Below are 20,829 nucleotides of genomic sequence, written 5' to 3'. Positions count from 1 at the left end.
TCAGTGTCTGGCACATGATAAGCATTCAGTAAATGATGACTGTTTTTTATTCATATGAATGAGAAGGATGATCAAGCACACCTTGGGAGCATCAGGATCCAGTGCAAAGCAGGAGCCTGGCCAGCAAGAGCTGAGCACCAGGCTTTGCCCAATGTAGACATTCCCCTCTGATGCAGTGGGATGTGGTTCTCGGTCTTGGCCCACCTGGATCTGAAGTGTGGAGGAGTAGCCAAGTCATCCCACTACCCTGCAACTTCCGTGGTTCACCTCCAGTGGCCACCAGTGGCCAGACAGCACGTAGGAGCTTGCTGGCCACTCACATGGGGGAGAGAGAGCAGCAATAGCAGGAATCACCCAGCCTGAGGGAAGACACCCCTAAGGCCTCCCACCCATGCAGGGGGGCACCAGGGATTGTCAGTTATTGAGATTTACCAGGAAAAGAGGGTTTGCATGGGCATCCAAATCTCAGATCCTCTAAATATCAGCTGTGTGACTTTGGGGTGAGTCTCTCAACTTTACTTCCTCCTCATCTAAAATACTGTCTTAAATTGCTGTGTGATGAATAAAGAAGATAACAGGGTATCTTATGGAATAACCGATAGGATATAGCTGAGTAAATCTTTAACAGATGTCAGTGGAAGGAGGGAAATCATGTTTATATGGTCTGTGCTGATGGGTGAGTGGCTGGGTCGGGCATGTGAACAACTCAATTTATTCCACAAACCACACTTGGAAGCATGGTTGGTTGTGATTAAATGCTTAATAATGTCCGGTGTGTGGCGAGCTGGTCCCCGTGCTGTCAAGGACCGCAAAGACGCTATGAACGACTCTAGTGGGCGCACCATCCTACTCAGGGGCTGCTTCATGGGTTCCTGTCTCCCACATCCTCTGCATTAGCAGTGCTGCTAACGTGCACAGCAGAAGTTGTGGGTGATTCCATTTGCACTCCTTTCATTACTGGGCTCGCAGTATTTCCACCATATATTGAACCCTCTTCTGGGACTTCACCACAGGCAGTTCCTGGGTACAGTGAATTTTTTCCTGTAGTCCTGATTCCATAGAAGTGGCCTTATCACCTGCTTTCCCTCTACATGCCTCTTAAACCCCATCCAAGCTGAACCACTCAAAGCTCACTTTCCTGCCTCCGTCTGACCATACACAGTGTTACCTCACCTAGGACAGTCTGGTTCCTGGGAAGTGTTAGGGATGGGCAGGTGGGTCTCTGGGTCATTTGCGGGTGAGGCAGTTTATCTAACAGAAGAATTTCTACCCCTTTGACATTACAGTCTATTCCTTCATCAACTATTTTCTGGACTTTTAAACATCCTCCTATATGTTTTTCCTGCCGGTCTCCTCCCCACTCATCTCTCTCCTCACAGCCTCCAGAACTGACGTCGCTTACTAAACTGCTCTTAATGATGGAAAGTGTTTTGAACAATGAGTCCGGGTGTGTCGCTTCAGCACAGCTTCTCTGAGCAACTTGCGGCAGATCATGTACCCCTCAGGGATGCAGCTTTTCACCTGTAAATTAGGCCTGTTGGACTATGTGAAGTCTAAAGTTGTACTTGCTCTACAGGGCTGAATGGAGGGAGTGCTTTTACAACCTTCTCCGTCTTATAGACTCGAATGACCCCTGTGCATGAGGACATTTCTGACTCAAAAATGTCACTGGCTCTTATGAGAAACTGTGGGATCCATTTTGTGTAAAAATAATGTTAGTGAAGAATTAATTGGGGTGAAATGCCCACAGGTTTATAAGAGTACAGAGAAGAGACGGACTGCATGGTGAGAGAGGATCAGCGGGGTGTGTTTGTGTCTCGGGCGTGTGGCATGAAGGCCCGTGGGTAATAGAATTCAGGCAGAGGAACGAAGCCAGGAGCAGACAGCCTCTCAGAATCAGGAGGAAGCCACTGCCCAGGACCTAGAGGGAAAGCTGGGTTGGGCCACACAAAGTTCAGATGGTGATGGCAAAAACCAAGAAGAAGCCGGGCAACATCAGGGGAAAAAAAAAAAACACTACAAGATAAAAATCCAAAGCAAGGGAAAAAAGTCAGAGCAAGGGAAATTGGAGTGTAAGGCGCAGGTTTGAGAGAATTTGTATCTAGAATGTTATTTTGACTGTGACCTCAGCGGCCTGTGACTATAGACATGGGATAACATATATTAATGCTCCCAAAACAAACTTCAAGTCCCAACAAAATACCTCGAATTTCCTGAGTGATCACAGTGGGGTTGACCCCCAGGCTTCCTCAGCAATTCCCGTTAAATGTGCCTTCTCTTCAAGCTGACATTCCCATCTGCAAGGGCTCCCGTCTCTTCTGCTCTCTGAAGGTCTGGAGGTAGAGCCTTCTGGATTCTTTTACTAGATCCAGACCACAGGGTCTCAGCGGGGCCAGAGCCATATCCCCTAAATCATGTCCAGAGATTTAAAGAGCCAGGACGGGGACAGTGCTCACAAGGTGACAGCCTTCCTTTTCACCCTTCTTCAGGAGTCTCATGTATCCTTCAGAGACATTAGGAAAAAGGGCAGCTTGCTTAGAGCCGCAGGCTGTCTCCATCACTGTGAACCCAGTTTGACTCACAGCCCCTGGTGTGAGTTCTCACAGGGACACCCATGGGAGAGAAGAGGAGACTAAGGAAGGGAAAGCTGCCAGTCCCGTGTGATTGACACAGCCCTGCGTGATTGACACCGACCATGGGCAGTGCTCAGAGGCTCACAAACACCCATGCTTGGACTTACACATTTAAACAAAGCCCAAAGCCCTCCTCACTCAATTTCCACCCGTTACTTCCTGATGCCGGCCGCTGAGCAGCCCCTCCATGTGCTGACTTCTTGCTCAAAGCAGCCCCCTTCACACCCCCACAGCACCTCCTCTGGGAAGAGGCTTCGACCTCCTCCTTGCACGGTTGACACCCTGCTCCCCTTTGTTGATGATAAACCTGTTGCTGGGTGGATTCCTTCCGATCTTCTGTAAAGCACAGTATGTGCCTAAGATACTGATTTTGCAAAGAACCAGATGTTCTCAGCAGCACCAATTCATGTCTGAATGACCTTTTCCTCATTTGTTTTTTCATACATTTAGTTCTTATAGACATCAGTCGACATTGTATTGACCTGTTTTCCACCTGATTTTTGTGCTCTTGGTTGCGGTTAGCGCAGGCGTTTCTCTTCATCTATTCATGACCAAGCTTGTCCCTTGTTGTTCTACTTTCTGTCCCTTCACTTACCTTCTATACTCCCTTAATTTTGAAGTCTCCTTAGAAAGAGATGCTTATGTAAAATTTATGTTTTTATGGCACATTTTCCCTTTATTTTTCTCCTCTTACTTTAAAACTAGCATTGATACACTTTACCATCATGCTTTCTTTCTATTTGATATTGCTGACTCAGAGTTGTCTATTCTTCAGGGTCCACTTAACATTTTTCTGACATCTCTGAGATTTTCTCCTCTTCTAGTGGGGCACGGCGAGGGTTACTGCAGGGAGAAAAGCTGGTTCTGATGTGCCAGCTGAGGCACACAATCACAGGGTGGTAAAAATAATGTAGAAATAGGATGTAGAGCCTCTGCCTGTGCGAAGCAAATCATTGTTGGATAATGATCACGTGTGTGTGTGTGTGTGTGAGTGCGAGCATGCGTGCACATGTGCTCAGTTGTGTCCGACTCTCTGTGACCCCGTGGACTGTAGCCCGCCAGACTCCTCTGTCCATGGGATTCTCCAGGCAAGAATACAGGAGTGGGTTGCCATACCCTCCTCCAGAGGATCTTTCTGACCCAGGGATCGAACCTGCATCTCCTGCATTGGCAGGTGGTTTCTGTACCACTGTGCCACCTGTGAAGCCCAAATGGCCATAAGCTGCATGATATCTATAACATGCACAGCGCATGTGCGTTGACTACTTGATTAAAAATCCAACAATTTTCAGGGGGTGCCTCTATCCACTATCCACTATTCCACTATGCAACCACGGTGGGCAGTACTTAGGAAAGACTGTAATTTATTGCTGGAAAGATAAGAGAAACTACTCTTTAAAAGTCACCCCTGGCATCATGAAAAATCCTGACTCCCTCCAATTCGCTTTTCTATCAAATAAACCACATTTCACAGAGATCTTGAATATTGCTATTGTCCCATGACTATGTCCTGTTACGAGCTCATCTCCTTATAGAAAAAGACAGTTTCTTGCATTTTCAAACTGTTGCTTGTGTGTAGGCCTCACATAATTTTTATTAATCAACATATAGCCTTTTCAGTCTGGAGAAGGGCATGGCAACCCACTCCAGTATTCTTGCCTGGTGAATCCCATGGACAGAGGAGCCTGGCGGGCTGCAGTCCATGGGGTTGCAGAGAGTTGTCTATCACTGAGCGACTATACACACACACACACACACACACACACACACATAGCCTTTTCAGTAAACAATTTCAGAGACTGGCTGTATTTTTTTCAGGCAGTTCTGTTTTATCTTCTGTTTTGAATCATTATGGATTTATGACTCTGATACCTTAATGCAACCTTGCTTTTTTTTTTAAATTTAAACTTTTTATTTTCAGTTGGGGTATAGCCGATTAACAATGTTGTGATAGTTTCAGATGAGCGGTGAAGGGACTCAGCCATGCATGTATGTGTATCCATTCTCCCCCAACCCCTCTCCCATCCAGGTGCCATATAACATTACTGTTGTAGGGCCTCCTTGGTTATCCATTTTGAATACAGAAGTGTGTACATGTCCATCCCCAACTCCCTAACTATCCCTTCCCTCCGTCCTTTCCCCTACCCCCACCAAACTTAGAGAGTAAGTTCATTGTCGGAGTCTGTGAGTCTCTTTCTGCTTTGTAGGTTCATTTGTATCACTGCTTTTTAGATTTCACTTATGAGGGGTGTCATGTGCTATTTCTCCTTCTCTGACTTACTTCACTCAGTATGCCAGTCTCCAGGTCTGCCCATGTTGCTGCAGATGCAACCTTGCTTTCTTTCGACATCTAGAATTTACAAACTCACCCTGAATTTTTCCCCTGCCCAGAAATATGGAGTCAACTATCCCCCAAGGGCATCTGTCCCTCTCACTGGAGAATAGTTTTAGAAACCATAAGCACTAGTTCTACAAATAAGCTTGTCCTACTTTCTGACTGGAGTTTGACAGATGGCAGCAAAAATATCCAATGGCATGAATCACTGCAGGGACAGAACAGATAAAGCCTCCTTTAAAAACACGTCCATGGACTCTTATTGAAATTTCCAATTCATCTCAAGTTTAATAAATTTCTTCTTGGCTTACTCTAATAGAAGAGTTTATTATTCCATTGTTTTTCAATTTTTGAATAACTGGTTTTTCTTGTTTTCATGAGCATTAATTTTTTTAAAGTAATACATTATCATACCAAACCATACATCTAAATATCAACATCGCGTCCCCAAACTCAGGAGGCTCTGTGTCTTCTCTTCTGTCTCCACCATCAGTTCGGCCATCCTGAAACTGGCTTCACGGTGAGCAGGTCCCATCGATTCTTTGGTCAGCATCGTCTTAGCACCAATATCTGAAAGGAGAGGAAACCCTAGCCTCTATCCAGGGGAACACCAAAGAAACGAAGAGTTCAGAACACTCAGGGTGAAACATAGATGCTTAATAAAAGATAATAATAAAATGTAGAATATAGACAAAGTTTTTTTAAAAATCCTCTGCCAGTTTTCTCTGTTTGAGCTCCCAGTTGGAATTTATTTTTCCTTTTATTTTTTCTTCCACTAACGCCTTTGTATAGTTATGGGGCAATATGTTTAGTAAAAAATTGTAGTTTTACACAGGCCCACAGGTATATACAGTGTCCTGTACCGACCCTCAAGGATCCACTTCGTGCACCTCCTCCCAGTTCTTCACTCAGCGATACCGCCTTTGTAGCTTGCAGCCAGCCATAATGGAAGTATTTACAGCACGAAAATTGGCAAACGCTATCAACCAGGACTTTCCACCCAGAGAATCACAATTTAAGCATGTATCAAGACAATTTATGGTACACACCTCAGTTTTCCCAAAAACAGTCAAAATGTCAAAACAAAATCAATTGACATAGAGAACTATCAGAATAATACGCCAAACATTACAGTTGGGAATTCCCACTCAAGAAATTTACCGAGAGTAGCTTTGGGAGCTTCATGTGATTTTTGTAATGTTCACTGCATAGGGCTCCCCAGAACCAATCATTAAAAGATACAAAATACAGTTGGATTATGGTACATTTTAGTTATCATTCTGTTTAGTTATTCATCAGTTTCAAGTAATTTCCAGATAATTTTTGATCCACCTCACAGCAGCCTTTATTTCCACAACAGACAACATAGAAAATTCAGTCATTTCTAGTTATTAACATTTCTGTGCTGATATACAATTTCTACATGAATTAGTATACACCATGCTCTCTCCTCAACGTCACATTCTGTAGTAACCTTGTTGTATCTCCTAGATGATATGAAGGGTAGAACCCAGCAAGCTTGGAGCATGGGGTCTGGCTTTGCCAAGATCTAAAACGAGCTAAAAGAACATGAAGTTTCCTCACTGGGTCTGAGTGGGGCTGGCCCACTAATCTGTGCTTTCTGGTAGTCTGTCATGGCACCCCGGGTGTTATTCCCAGGAATGTAATGACCTCGGATTTCTCATCCTTGGAAACTGTTCATTAGAGGTTCTCATTTGGTTGGTCGTTTAGCACCTGAATGTAGGCAGGAAGCATGTCTATCTGAAAGTTCTGTGTCGTTCGATTCCCTGCCTGTTATTAACATCACCACTTTCACAGAGAAGTGACCTCCCTACGTGAGGAAGCCAGGGCACTCTCTCCTTCCAGCTGCCTCAGGATAGTACTTGGCTGACTTCCACTCTCCGGGAGGATGGTGTTCTGAGCTACAGCCCATCTGAGTCTCGCATGCTTCCTCCCGGCTCCTGGCACTCCCTCTCACCCAGCCCCCACCTCAAGCAGGACTTCCCCTGGCATCGCTCCCCCAGCTCCTCACGTGCCCCTCAAGCCTGGCGCCGTCTGGCGTGCCCACTCAGGGACACGGATCCGTGGCCTTGTTGGTACTTACTTCAGGCATTTGTGCTTGGCCGTCCCAGCCCCCAGCGCCGGGCAGGCCCACGTACCCTCGCTCTCCTTGCTCTGAGCTTCCCTCCACCTAGTACTGCCCATTTTACATCCCTCCACATTCTACTACGTTCCATTATCCTCTGCTGTGCCTTCCTGCCTGTCACCAAGGGAAGCTTGGGAGGGAGGAGTATATTCTAACCTTCCCCTTTTCCCCTGTCAGAAACCACAGCTCAACTCAGATTTTTAAAAATGGACTCCAAACAAGTATCTTTGTTTTCTAAGACTTTTAAGCCTGGAGAGACCCCAGGTTGGTCATTTATCCCCCTTACCTCCCCAAGCACATTTGTGTCTGGCTATTACTATTGACCACTTCTATACAGCCTTTAATTTCTGTTATTTCTTCAAGCCAGGAATTATTTCAGATCTTCTTTTTGGTTTCCAAGAGGATAGATATTTCTTGGATTGCCTTTTATTGTCTCTCTCTCTCTTTTTTTTTTTTTTTTTAATTTTGTTGCACCCTAGAGAGTGAGAGATCTTACTGTTTCTGCATATTGGACAATTATAGCTTTGTGGGTGGTTAAAATCTATACATAGGGCATCACTGCATTTACCATCTATTTTTTATATTCCTCATTTTGTCTTCCAAATTTATCTACCTGGTATGAGAATACTTGATTCACTTAACTGCTGTTCAGGATTTATTTATTGGATATTACATTATTGATTCTCCTATTGATGGACATTTTGATTAATTTCTTTCTCTTTTCTCCCCCAATGGTAAGCAATGCTTCACTGAACAGATGTACTTGTATCTCCTTTTTCTATGAATGCAAGTTTTCTCAGGATTGGTGCCTAATATCATAATTACTTGATCATAGGCTATACAGTATCTTATTTTGCTGGTACCCCCAGATTGCACCCCAGAAATGTTGTAATAATTTACAAATTCTCAACAGTGGCTTGAATTTTTCCCACATCCTGGCCAACAACTGATAATTTTTATTTTTGCCTTTATCATGGTTGTACAACAATATCTTGTGGTTTTATTACACATCCCTGAAGAAAGATGCCACTTTCTTCAAATTGAAAGAAACTTGAGTCCTGAGCAAAATAAATAAAAATAAATCCATACTTAGTGACATTATAGTGAAGACAAAGAGAAAAGTCTTTAAAAGTAACCAAAGAAAAAATACAATTTACTTACAATGGAAGGACAGCATATTTCTCATTGGCAATTATAGAGGTCAACAGACCACAGGACAGTATTTTCAAAATGCTGTTGAGAGAGGGGGGAAAAAAAAAACCTGTCAGATGAGAACTCTAAAGTATTTTCCCAGTGGTTGCGTCTGTGCATCTCAATTGACTTCCCCACCTTCTTCAGAAATAGATACTGTTCCTTGACTGAAAGGATGGGTGGGTGTCTGAAGCTGGGCACATGCTAGAACCTCATGCCTTCTGGCCACGTGATTGGTCCTTTCCTTTGTTCAGTGCCCTTTCACTCTACCCTAGGATTGTAAATACCACTTGGCAAGGCAGAGTGCTCTGGTTAAGCCATGTATTTCCTGTTCCAAAAGCCTGCCCCACCTCAGGGAACTTGGTTCACTTTGCTCAGCCCTAGGCATGCATGAGTCTAGGTCCAGAGTCAGGGACCAAGATATCCTTTTCTCAGCCCAGTATGGTTCCAGGCCTTGTTCTGTATCAATAAACAGATTGGCTAGACTCTGATCACAGCAGTCATCATAGCAGCCAAGTTCCTGGCATTCTAGATGACTGAAAAGTGGTAAGCCGACCTCTGTCAACTAGCCTCTGAAAGTAGCCCCTCCAAAAATTTATTTCCATCTTAGTGTGCTAAATCTTTTAGATTCAAAAAGTTCATCTTCTTCACTCTGCACAGTAGCCCTGTGAGAAAGTGAAGGTAAGGGAGGCATCATCCTTTCCCGTTCACAAATAAACCACGGCACTGATGAGTTGAATGACTTGACCCAAGTCATACAGCTGATGAGAAACAAGACATGTCTGAGTCAGTTTTTGTTATAAATGCCCTTTCCAGAATCCAGGATTTTTGTCCATTTTCCTGAAACTTTCTTTGAGCCTCTATTTTCAATGCCAGCAATTGAAAAACTTACTAATTTACTATATTTGCTCTTATGTGAAGGTATTAAAATTTTGCAAAGTAAAGGTGTAGACAGCAAGATAAGAAATATCAAGAAACTGAATGTATGTTTAGAAATCAGATAATTTTTTAAAAATCCAGATATATATTATACTGAGAGGTTAACATATTCAAATGAAATCTTACTTTATATTTATTGTGGATAAAGCCTAAATAGAAATATTCATAGTTATATTGCTCGGGGCAGAGAAAAAAGGATTTGAAAAATCGAAGAATTTTAGCTCAGTAGATTCTTATTTTCTGAAAGCCATAGCTTAAGTAAAATCAGGTACCTTGATCATAAGAGTTACTCTGGGGAACAGTGGCAAGGATCCACATGTGGGGTCTGACATCATTATCTCCTTCTAGATACTCTAATGGAGACAGAGGACCCTGCAACAGAAGAATGACTCTGCCCATTTCTTTTGCTCTGAACTGATAACATGAGTTCATATTTGGTCTTTCCTTGGCATAGAGTCTCTGGCTACAGACCCTCAAGTAAAATGCCTTGTTCCTCACTAGGGCCAGGGCATGGAAAATAATCGCCTGTTTGTCAAAGTCACAGCTGTAATCACTGAGTAAGTGAGCTGGAGGGTGAGGGGAGATGGCAGTGCAGTATTAGGTCTGCTCTACTATTCTCTGAAAGAGTTTTGTGACCCTGAGCATCTCAGGTTGTCATCTGGACCCTCTGCCCGCTGGTTGGCATTTTCATTTCTGAGTCTTTACTTCCATACTACTCAATAAGCCTCTAAATAATTTTTTCAATATATTTTCGTTATTTACTCAGTCAGCAAATACTGACCTTGTTGGCCAATGACTCTGGGGATGCGCAGACTTATCTGTGAACTTGAGGACAGACCCTTTTGTTTTGATCTCTTAGGTATAAATATAAAAGTCCTTACTGCTCCAGGGTCATATGTGAAAGGAGGGCTCCTAAAAATTACGGGTGGAGAGCAAAAGTCAGGTAGTCCTCTAAAATGTTTTAATGGGGGCTGAGATTTTGAGGCAAAATGAGCTCTCCATTTAGGAAGGGAAAACACGTACATACACATATACCCCTGATTTGCCCCCATGTAAACAGTGGCCTTGTTTAAACAATTTCATTGGCATAATGAATCCCCTGTAGGAGAAAGTCACTGTATAATACTGTTCTAAGTCAGTTATATCTCAGTAGGGGTTAGAAGTGTTCAAAAAACAGAGCTGCTTTAAGAAGTAGCTTTAGGAAACTTTGTTGGATGATATATGTACACTAAAGCTTTTCCACTTTCACAGCAACATGAGTTTCACAAGTCAAAAGAGAGAGGGAATTGGAATGACATGCCAACCAAACCTCCTCCTGTTTGGGCAAGAAGCACCAGTGGGTTTACCCTTGCGGGGAACCCAGTACCTCCCACCATCTGCATATGAGTTTGAGCACAGGGGAGACAGGGAGTCAGGCGGTGGAAGGAAGGGAGCCAGCCTCCCCAGAGCACATGAAGCAGCAGAAGGAAAGAGGCCACAAAAAAGAAAGACTCTGTCTCTGTCTCCCTGTCTGTCTCTGACACACACATGCACGCACACACACACACCAGTTTGGTGCTAAATGCCCCCAGCTCCTCCTTTGGACTCCAGAGATTCTCTTACTAGGACTTCGAGAGCTCACTGAAGGGAAACGTACACCAGAAGAAAAGGGAAGTTGTCATCTGAGGAGCCGGATTCAAGTATTTGGAGGACTTTTGGAGACTGGAGAAGATGCAGGTAGCCGCAAATTAAGACTGTGGGTGAAAGCAAGTTAAGGAGGCAGATTCAGTAGTGACACAACCATCGTGACTCAAGAGAGCCTGACATGATGGCACCTGGGCAAGGCCAGTTAGGGAAGTGTAGGATAGGGATTGGAGAGACCTGGAGCCAGAATACACGCGGGTGTGGGTCAGCACCCCTCTCGGCATCACTCTCGGTCACCTGATGGTGGGGGCCTGCACGAATCAACATGCTGATTTGGGCAGAATCTCCATGAACAGCTGAGAACAGTGTCTGGAGAAGGCAGCGAAGACATTGTGAAACCCAAAGCAATAAAAATGTGTAAAAATTGTTAGTAGCTCTGCTAGAAATCTAAGCACCAAGATCTTCTGTGAATTTAAACTGTAGAAAAACAGATGAGAGAGGGAAAGAGATGAAAGGAAGACAGGAGCTAGAAGGAGAGGAAGCCGTTGGAGGAGGCAGGGTGACCCCCTTCTGCCCCTTGCTGTTCCTACCCTCCCAGCCCTGGCCATGGGGACTGGTGAGCAAATCAGGTCAGAGTTCACATCTCGGGAACAAGCTGTGACTTAGGAAAATAATGGCATTGAAGTTCTCAATAAATATGCTCTGCAGCTAAAACCTAGTCATGAAAGATCAGAGGAGAAAAACCATAGGGAAGGAAGTGAATGGGATCGTTTTAAAAATAAAGATTTGGTTGGCAGATTACCATTGTAAAAAAAAAAAAAAAGTCAGGAAAGTAGATGATACCAAAATCCACAGTAACAAGAGTTGAAGAAAACAGGCACTATTTACATTCCAAGCCAAATAATGAAGTGTCAGCGAGGTATCAGCTGGAAGAAAAAAAGTCGGAAAATGATTTTCTTTTTCATCGCTTGCAGGCAAAGCTCTGGTTGAAAATAAATGCAAAATCTTGCAGCTGGCAGTGGAGGTCCTTAATGATCTCCATCAGCAGAAAACTAAGATTCTCTTAAAGGGTCTGACTCACAAAGCTTATAAGCCAGAAGAGAAAGAAGCTGTCAGCTGCAGAAGGGGATGTTCACAGAGAATTCAAGAAACGGAAGATGAATTATAGTGAAGATAGATTATGTAAAAATCTGTTAGATCATCATGTGGTGAAAAAAAAAGCCCAAGAAACCAGACTTTTTATTCCTGATGCATCAAGATTTCTTCCTGGAGAGAAGAGAGATGCTGCCTTGCAGAGACAGGAATTGCAGATAGCAAAGCCAAAGATGGATGTACTTCAGAGGTCTCAGAAATTAACCAAATCCAGGAAGACCACTAAGTAACTCCCATCAGTGAGCCATCCTGGGAGCCAGGATGGGAGCCATCCTGGAAGCTCAGGCTCCCTGAGCACACGCCCTGGCAGTACCAGGGCACTCGACCCCACTGTGACCTTCGCTTGCTTCTTGCTATGGAAGAGGCATGCCTACAAGTGAATTATCTGTGAATGGGCAACACCTGGGTAGAGGTACCTATGAGGTATCAGGAAAAGCTTTGCTTTTGATTTGTAAACATGACTTGATGAAAAACTGCCAGAATGTCTGTTGAATCCCACACTCTCTGAATGACAGACTACCCAGCCCTCCTTAATGGTGAACACAATGGGGATTTCTCCACTTCATCGCTAATCAAACAGACTTGCTTGGTAGACAACACAGGGCTATGCTTGGACCATCACCTGGGCCAAGAAACTATTTTCAGGATCTGATAAAATATCAGCAACTAATATTGGCCCTGGCTTCACTGACAAAGAATGGCCCTAAGAGCTCTTAACTTTCTCCAGGGAGGGCTGGCTTAGCTAATGGCGGTGCCAATAACTTCCCATCTTCACCAGGAATATCTGCCATTAACTCAACACAAAAATGACTAACATTGCCATCAGCCACCTTCTCAAACATGGACCCACACATTCCCAATCTTTCTTCCTAGTGAGCTTATATCTTTTTGCTATAGGAAATTTTAGAAACATAGACCCTCTTGCTATAAGAAAGTACCTTCTTTCTTGACCTTCCTTACTTGAGATTATCATTCATTCTCTCACTACAGAATACATGCAGCCTATGGGTTCTAACAGAGAAGGCAATGGCACCCTACTCCAATACTCTTGCCTGGAAAATCCCATGGACGGAGGAGCCTGTTAGGCTGCAATCCATGGGGTCGCTAAGAGTCCGACATGACTGAGCGACTTCACTTTCACTTTTCACTTTCATGCATTGGAGAAGGAAATGGCAACCCACTCCAATGTTCTTGCCTGGAGAATCCCAGGGATGGGGGAGCCTGGTGGGCTGCCGTCTATGGGGTCGCACAGAGTCGGACACGACTGAAGTGACTTAGCATAGCATGGGTTCTAGAAAGGAGCTTCTCCTGATATTACCACCTGCTCCCCCAAGACTCCAGCCTCAGGATATGTTGGGATGCTTCAAAATCCACTATGAATGTTATTTTGGTAATTAGGTGAACACTGTCTTAGAACTCAGGCTTCCCAGATGGCTCAGTGGTAAAGAGCCCACCTGTCAATGGAGGGGAGACAGCAGATGTGGGTTTGATCCCTGGGTCGGGAAAAATCCCCTGGAGGAGGAAATGGCAACCCACTCCAGTATTCTTGCCTGGAAAAGTCCATGGACAGAGGAGCCTGATGGGCTACAGCCCAAGGGGTCAAAAAGAGTCAGACATGACTTAGAGATTGAGCATAGCTCAGAATTTAGTTTTATTGTTAAGAGATCTTTTTGAACCAAATGACTCAAATCTGATAGATATTTGATTTGCTATGAAGACCACCCCTTGAGCTTTCACCTTTCATTTTCTCCACTCTCCTCAAACCTGTTTTATGTACTATTAATATAGTTTATACAGTTAATGTATCTTGTGCAACAGAGATGAGTTTGAATATGATCCATGTTGAATATAAAACTTTTATATCAATTTGCTTAAAAGGAAAATAATTATCAGAACTATTGGCTAATCTATGTTCTTTTGCTCATCCAAATATTGGATAAACCTTGATCAAAAGTCAAAACACTCAACTCGATGGTACATGAATGTTGCCTTAGAGGAAATAAGTAGTCATTGAAATACCCTTACCCATCAACTGAACCTAAATCTATAATGTCACTGCCAAAGAATACACTCTTCAAGAAATAACTTAGAAAATTACCATCATAAGTATTCTATCAATATTTGAGAATTCCCTACTGGTCCAGTGGTTAGGATTTGGCACTTTCACTTCCGGGGCATAGGTTCAATCCCTGGTCAGGGAACTCAGATCCTATAAGCCCCACGGCAAGGCCAAAAAAAAAAAAAAATTTTTTTTCTGCTTTAGCCATGAAAGTAGAGACTGTTGGACTCTTTTACCCTAGTGGGACCCTTTATCTATATAAAATTAGAAATCAACATAGACCCTAAAAGCTGCTTTAGTTGACATGGAGGTGGCCTGGATCCTTGTTGGTTCTCCTTCCCACTTATCTCATAAGGTGGCATCTCCAAGTACCCCAGGGTTTCACCAAGCTCAATTTGGCAACTTTCAGTTTGCAACATAATAGCAATAAGGTCAAGGTCATGATTCAATGGCCATGGAGGCCATAACCAACTTCTCCTATTTACAAACATGAAACTCTATGTGGCACAGGATAGATAAATCATTGATACTCAACAAAAAAATGTTATCACGATCCTTACCCAGCATTCTTGCAAGTGTGTATCTGTGTTACGAATAAGAAGAATCAGTAGGCAAAATCTTTCCGAATTGCAAATAAAACACCCCACTCTTGGGCCAACAGCAGCATCTTTGTTTGTTAAAAATACTTCATTTTATTTCAGTAGAGATAGTAAGTACCTGTTATGATGTTATTAATGGGGTTGACGTGTATGCTATGGAGTCAGGCAAGAAGCTCTCCTGGGAGAATAAGTTTTCACATTTCTCTGGTGTCTGAACAGCAACCCAGATGGACACTCAGCAAGTTACTGTCCCACAGCACAGCCCCATCTCACTGTGATGTGTCAGCGTTTTTGTAGCTTCCCATAGTGAAAGCTTCCTTGTAATTCTATATTCTTTGGGGAGATTAAACTCTGCCCTTCCTCTCCAACTCTTCCATCTTCCTCTCCTGAGACCACCCGAGTCTCAGATTTAGATCTTAGATTCACCTTTAAATGTGACATTACAGACAACAACTTAGTGTCAAGATATTGCCTTGAATTGTAACTTAATTAATGAAATTCATCTGGAGAAAGGTTTAAGAAGATTTCAAAGACCTTAGATAAAGTGATTTCTTTATAATCCTCTCCACTCTCCTCATATCTCTGACCCCTAACAGCACCACCATCACCCCCATTTGTGAACAGGGCACCTTCCCTCCTACTCCAGTAGAAATCAAAGCCACGGCAGGAACTGCCTCAGGCTCCTGTCACTGACCCTGCAAACCCACCAGAACCCATGCTGTCCTTTCCTTTTTGCTGATGAGAAGGAACCCCTGCTCCACACCTGATGCCCTCACCTGTGCCCTGGCTTCCTCTAGCCAGCCTCCTCACTTCCTGTTATTCAGCCACTAAGTCATGTCTGACTCTTCACAACCCCACGGACTACAGCATGCTAGGCTTCCCTGTCTGTCACCATCTCCCAGAGTTTGCTCAGTTCCTGACTCCACCAGTTATCTTCTCCTCCTCCTCCTTACACCCACTCCGCTGCCTCCTTCCCAGCAGCGTTCAACATGCCAGGGGTCAGCTGGCCTCATGGAACACCCCTGCTATGGTCCCCTCCTCTGCCTCCCTTCCTGGTGGAGCTGAGTTGAGGGAGTTGCATCTTCCTTGCCCAATTTCTGTTCTCACTTCCCATGGACTCTCACAGAGGATGCCCTACAGAGTCACACCCTAGAAGGTTCCTTGCTGCTGAATACAATAGACACCTTTGACTTCTCTCTCTGAACTTTTGGAAAATTATGCCTATTTTAAGAATAACAAACAAACACCCATTCAGTCAACAAGCATTTATTGAGATCTTACTAGTGTTGGGAGCTTAGAATGTGGCAGTAAACAAGTATGGCAGTTGTGGAGTTTACATTAGAAGGAGGTGGGGTCCCAAGTAATAAACAAGTAACTATATGAACAAGATGGTTCAAGAAGGTGATCACTGCTAGAGCAATGCGGTAGAGCGTAACTATGGAAACCACACTGACTTCCCAGGGAAGCCTCTCTGACATGGTATTTGAGTTGAAGGCATTAGTGCAAAGATCTTGGGCCAGAACATCACAGGCAGAATGAACAGTAAGAATAGAGCCCTGAGGTTGGCACAAGCACTTAACAGATATGACAACATATCACTTACACGTACAAAAGCAGAGACCAGAAAGAGGCAAGAGAGTGTGGTCTTGCTCGGTAGCGAAAGGGCTTCTGAGTCACAAGCAAAGTGGACCAAGTCTGGAAGAACAATGGGCTCTGTACCCTTTGTGGTTGGGGCCTGGCTCTGCCTTCCCTCCTCCAGCCTCATGAGGGTTGGAGGGGTGGGGGACTGGGAGAAGGATCTGTTCCCTGTATCCTCCACCCTTCAACCCTGGTTTTAGAAACCAATAGGCACATTGGCAAAAACAAGTTGGAATAGCCTTCTGGAATGGACCCCACTGGAGCCTGAAGAGAGATGGATGCCCTCAACTCTCTCCTTCCATCCCTCCTCTCTGAGCTGGGTAGGGAAAGTAGCCTAAGGAGGGGTGCTCCTGCAAGGCCACTGCTGGGTTACACAGTGGAATCCTACATCAAGGTCAGCCCTGAAGGGAGCGTGGTCTTCTCTCATGATCAGCTTCAGTGCTCAGGGTCCTCCAGGGCCGTGGGATTGACATAGAACTCAGAGGGGCTCTCCAGTATTTGTGCCTGGGAGCGAAGACAAGCCCAAAGATATTCTCCCAAAGCCAAGTTTCTAAACACACACACACACACACACACACACACACACACACACCAATCCATAGGAGCACCAGGTGATCTGAGGGTCCTCTGTTTACCTGGGGGCATTGCCCCCCAACATGTGCATATGTATAGGGAGTATAGTAGAACCAGAGTGGAGTGAGGGAGTAAGTTCCTATGGCCCTGATCAAGAATCCATCCTCAAGATTAAAACGTCCTTTTCAAGAGCCTAGGGTTACGGATAGTGGGAACAAATCAAAAAGATGAGAAGTCAACCCCAACCCTGCTCCATGATAACTGGCTTCAGACCCCCACACCCCACGGAGTGGGTTCACACACAGGGAGGGAAGTCTTGGACTGCTCAGCTGCCCCAACTCACCCCTCCCCTGGCTTAATTCTCCTCTCCCAAAAGCCAAGTTCCTCTCCTAGCTTTCCTCATCCCTCTACAGTATATAAAGGGGTCCAGGCACAGACAGCGGGGGTGGGGGGTAGGGGGGTAGGTCTCAGCCCTCCCCAAGGAATCTGGGGCTCCATGGCCTGAGAACAACAACTCTCTGAGCACCCTTTCTGGCCCTGCGAAGGTGCCCTGGGGTCTGCCTGTGTCCTGAGGTGGGCAGGGGGGAAAACGGCAGCGCTGCCTCCCAAGGGGCCGACTTAGCTGCCTTGTCTCTGAGCCTTCGGGAGAGGGGAGGCGGCCAGGGTTCTGAGCTCAGATTACTTGCCCAGGGTTTCACATTTTACAGAGCAGGTAATGCTGGAGTTGAGACTGTCCAGAGGGGTTATGGCACCCCACTCCAGTACTCTTGCCTGGAAAATCCCATGGACGGAGGAGCCTGGTGGGCTGCAGTCCATGGGGTCGCTAAGAGTTGGCACGACTGAGCAACTTCACTTTCACCTTTCACTTTCATGCATTGGAGAAGGAAATGGCAACCCACTCCAGTGTTCTTGCCTGGAGAATCCCAGGGACAGGGGAGCCTGGTAGGCTACCATCTATGGGGTCACACAGAGTCGGACACGACTGAAGTGACTTAGCATAGCATAGCATAGCATAGAGGGGTTGGACTTAGATGGTTTCCTGAGAGTATTTGCTGTCACCCAGGAGGGGTGACACCCACAGATCCCTGTGTGAGGCTGGAGACAGGGGCCTGGGGGTGGGAGGGAGCGCCTTCCTCAGACTTTTCTCCAGCTTCTGACCCAGCACATTGGCCGCCTCTGGCATCTAGACAGCTCCTACCCTCCCTGGGAATCTCTTTGCATCTCCGGACCATTTGGCAGACTAATGTCTTATTACAAAAGAACTTGAATCTTCCACACTTGAAGCCAACTGGGCCTCTGACTGTGAGCTAGTACAGGGACTGATTAAGGAGGTCAGATGGAGACCAAAGGGCGCAGGGGGACAGAGGAGCCCAGGCAGAGGGCTAATGACAAAGAAGGAAGCCAGGATTAAAAGTCAGCCTAGGCAACAAGATGCTAGGCACGGAGGCGTCTTGAGGTTGAATGACAACATATGGGCTGGCAGTGGGGCCATCCTGCTCCAGAGATCCTGAAAGCCTGTGTACATCCTTCAGGGGACAGGACTGTGGCTGAGACCAAAGGGTGCTGCGGGGACCCACCGCCTGGAGCCTAACGCACAGAGGTGTCTCCTCTCACCTCCAGGCAGGCTGCCCGGCAGCGCCCGCCCCACAGGGACTGTGGGCATCGGCTCTGGCCACATCAGCAGGTGGCGGCCCCTGCGTCATATTCAAAGCCGGGTGACCTGTCCCAGGGCACGTGCGTCGAGAAGCAGTGAGTCCAGGAGCTGAGGCCGACCGTTCACTTGAAACTCCTCCATCACTTCTTCCGAGGGGTCGGCTTGGTCTTCCTTTTCAATCTGGTTAACAAAAAGAAACAGAAGAGCCCTCAGCATCGCTGAGCGATGTGTCCTTTCTCGGGGCTCGGTTAATGGAACTGTAGATTTATAGACTACGTTTGAGGTGATCACGTCTGGTAAACTCAGCCTTAAAAATCTCTCTTTAATTTCTCACTTTCTGGAAGTATCTGGCCAAAATAATATGATAATATTTTTTTATTTTATAATAAGATTTTATATTTTGGGCCTGAGCCTGGGAAAGATATTCTTTAAAACCTCTTCTGTCTTTATGTCCAATGATTATTGTTTTTATGTTTAATCATTGCAAATATTTTGAAATACAGAAAAACACAAAGAAAATCAAAATACCACCACTTCTAGAAAAAGCTAGTTTTACTGCCTATAGACATGCACACGTGAGCATACACACAAATACACATAGGGGTGTGTGTGCACATTATAAAATTGTGGCCATATTGGTGAGTTCCTATTTTGATGCAGAATAGACTTTTCAAGAAGGAGATAACACCCAGTTATTTCCTGATAAATATGTGATCATTATAAATATGTGATCCCAAAATACTATTGCTTGAAAGTTTATTCTCCAACTGAGGGGTTAAATTAGTTAGACTGCAGAAGTCTATGTGGCTACCTTCAAAATGAGGTCATGTCAAATAGTTTCAGAATATCACCAAAGTTCTTAATGTAAAAAATAAATAAGAAAAAAAATACCAAGACAAGTGCATCAGGAATATGCATTTTTCCACCAGAGACTAACCTTATGAGGATCACAGCTTTTCCTATAATTTGGGGACTTTGAAAAATTCAAAATAAAATTCAAAATAAAAATAAAGTGTTAACAACAGCATTCTCCCAAACTCCAAATTATATGGCAAGTGCTAATGCCCATCAGAAAGGACCCAGGACACCGGGAAAAACAATGAAGAAATACTTTGCTGAAACTTGCCTAGTGAATTGTAGCCTGATAGGTTGGAACACGTCTCTTGACATTTAGGAAGAGAATCTGTCTTCTGGATCTTTTCCATGCCTTCCAGACATGGGCCAGCCTGTTCACATTAGAACGTCCTATAGATCCTGCTGAATATAAAACCCTGGATGCTGACACTCGTGTGTATGCTCACGTAGCCTGGGTACCACCTCTGCAGTTACCACTGCACAGAGACCACTTAGCATCTTAGATACTCTGAGCACCTGGTTATGTCACAGGCTCCCCTGTGTCCAACCTGTGCAGCAGCAGCCCCTGAGTTCCTTCTCAACCAAGGGAAGCAACCAAGTTGGGGAAGACTTGCTAGTAGTTAGGATTGAGTGACACAGTGTATCTGTTAAATAAAAGTTCTAGTAAGAGCCACTTACTAGTAGTAGAAAATGATGAACTAAGCATTTTACCATGATCACAAATAAGGTAGATAATAGCCACATGTCACAGATGGGAAAAACACAGCTTTAAGAGAATAAGTGACTTGGACAGGCAGCTGTGCTTAGCCTCAAATCTGATGCTGAGGTTTGACCTTTCCACCGGGCTGGACTGACTGGGCCCTGGGGTTGTGAGTATTAGATAGAGCCCAGAACGTCCCTGGTGGTCCAGTGGCTAAGATTCTGTGTTCCTAATGCAGGGGGCCTGGGTTCAATCCCAGGTCAGGGAACTAGATCCAATATGCCACAGCTAAAGATCCCATGTGTCACGATTAAGACCTGATACAGCCAAATAAATAAATATTTAAAACAAAAAGAAAAAAAAGAGTCCCTGCTCCCACGACTCCTGCACCCTCCAGCAAGGGAGATGGACCCTGGGGTGTCAAATGTACTAGCTGAGCTCACATTGGAGTTGGCCTCTGCTCAGTGAGAAGGCTTTGTCTAAGGGCCATTCCCAGGCTCCTTCCCACTGAAGCAATGATGACTCTGCAGACACGGGGGTCCTCTGGCTACATGACCTACTCTGCATATCATCCCCATTGGCCCCATCTGGCCATTGGCCAAACCAAAATAGGAAAATAACTGGCCACTATTAAGCAAAAACCAAAGCTGTATAACATGTCCTAAGAAGAGCTGGCCCTAAATGTAGATTAGAATTAAGTCCATCATGTAAATGCAACCCCGGGAGCTTCGT

General features: G+C 44.9%; 1 protein-coding gene across 5 annotated transcripts in view; it reads right to left on the bottom strand.

Annotated features, from left to right (window-relative positions):
• Nucleotides 1–5,227: 5,227 nt before the first annotated feature.
• Nucleotides 5,228–20,829, bottom strand: part of MOBP (myelin associated oligodendrocyte basic protein) — a 45,114-nt gene continuing 29,512 nt past the window's right edge. For 4 of the 5 annotated variants that reach the window (XR_011562936.1, XR_011562935.1, XR_011562937.1 and 1 more), the window contains 3 exons: nt 18,503–18,722; nt 8,276–8,347; nt 5,228–8,172 (listed from right to left, as the gene is read on the bottom strand). Coding sequence is in view for 1 of the 5 variants with exons in the window: in XM_070776109.1 (XP_070632210.1) it covers nt 18,683–18,722 (40 nt within the window). In the remaining 4 variants the exon portion in view is untranslated. Of the gene's footprint in view, nt 8,173–8,275; nt 8,348–15,927; nt 18,723–20,829 lie in introns of those variants that run through there. The other variant, XM_070776109.1, reaches the window with a different exon arrangement.

This window comes from Bos indicus, chromosome 22, assembly GCF_029378745.1.
Source record: "Bos indicus isolate NIAB-ARS_2022 breed Sahiwal x Tharparkar chromosome 22, NIAB-ARS_B.indTharparkar_mat_pri_1.0, whole genome shotgun sequence".
Lineage (NCBI taxonomy): Eukaryota > Metazoa > Chordata > Mammalia > Artiodactyla > Bovidae > Bos > Bos indicus.
This window is presented reverse-complemented; position numbering and strand designations above follow the sequence as displayed.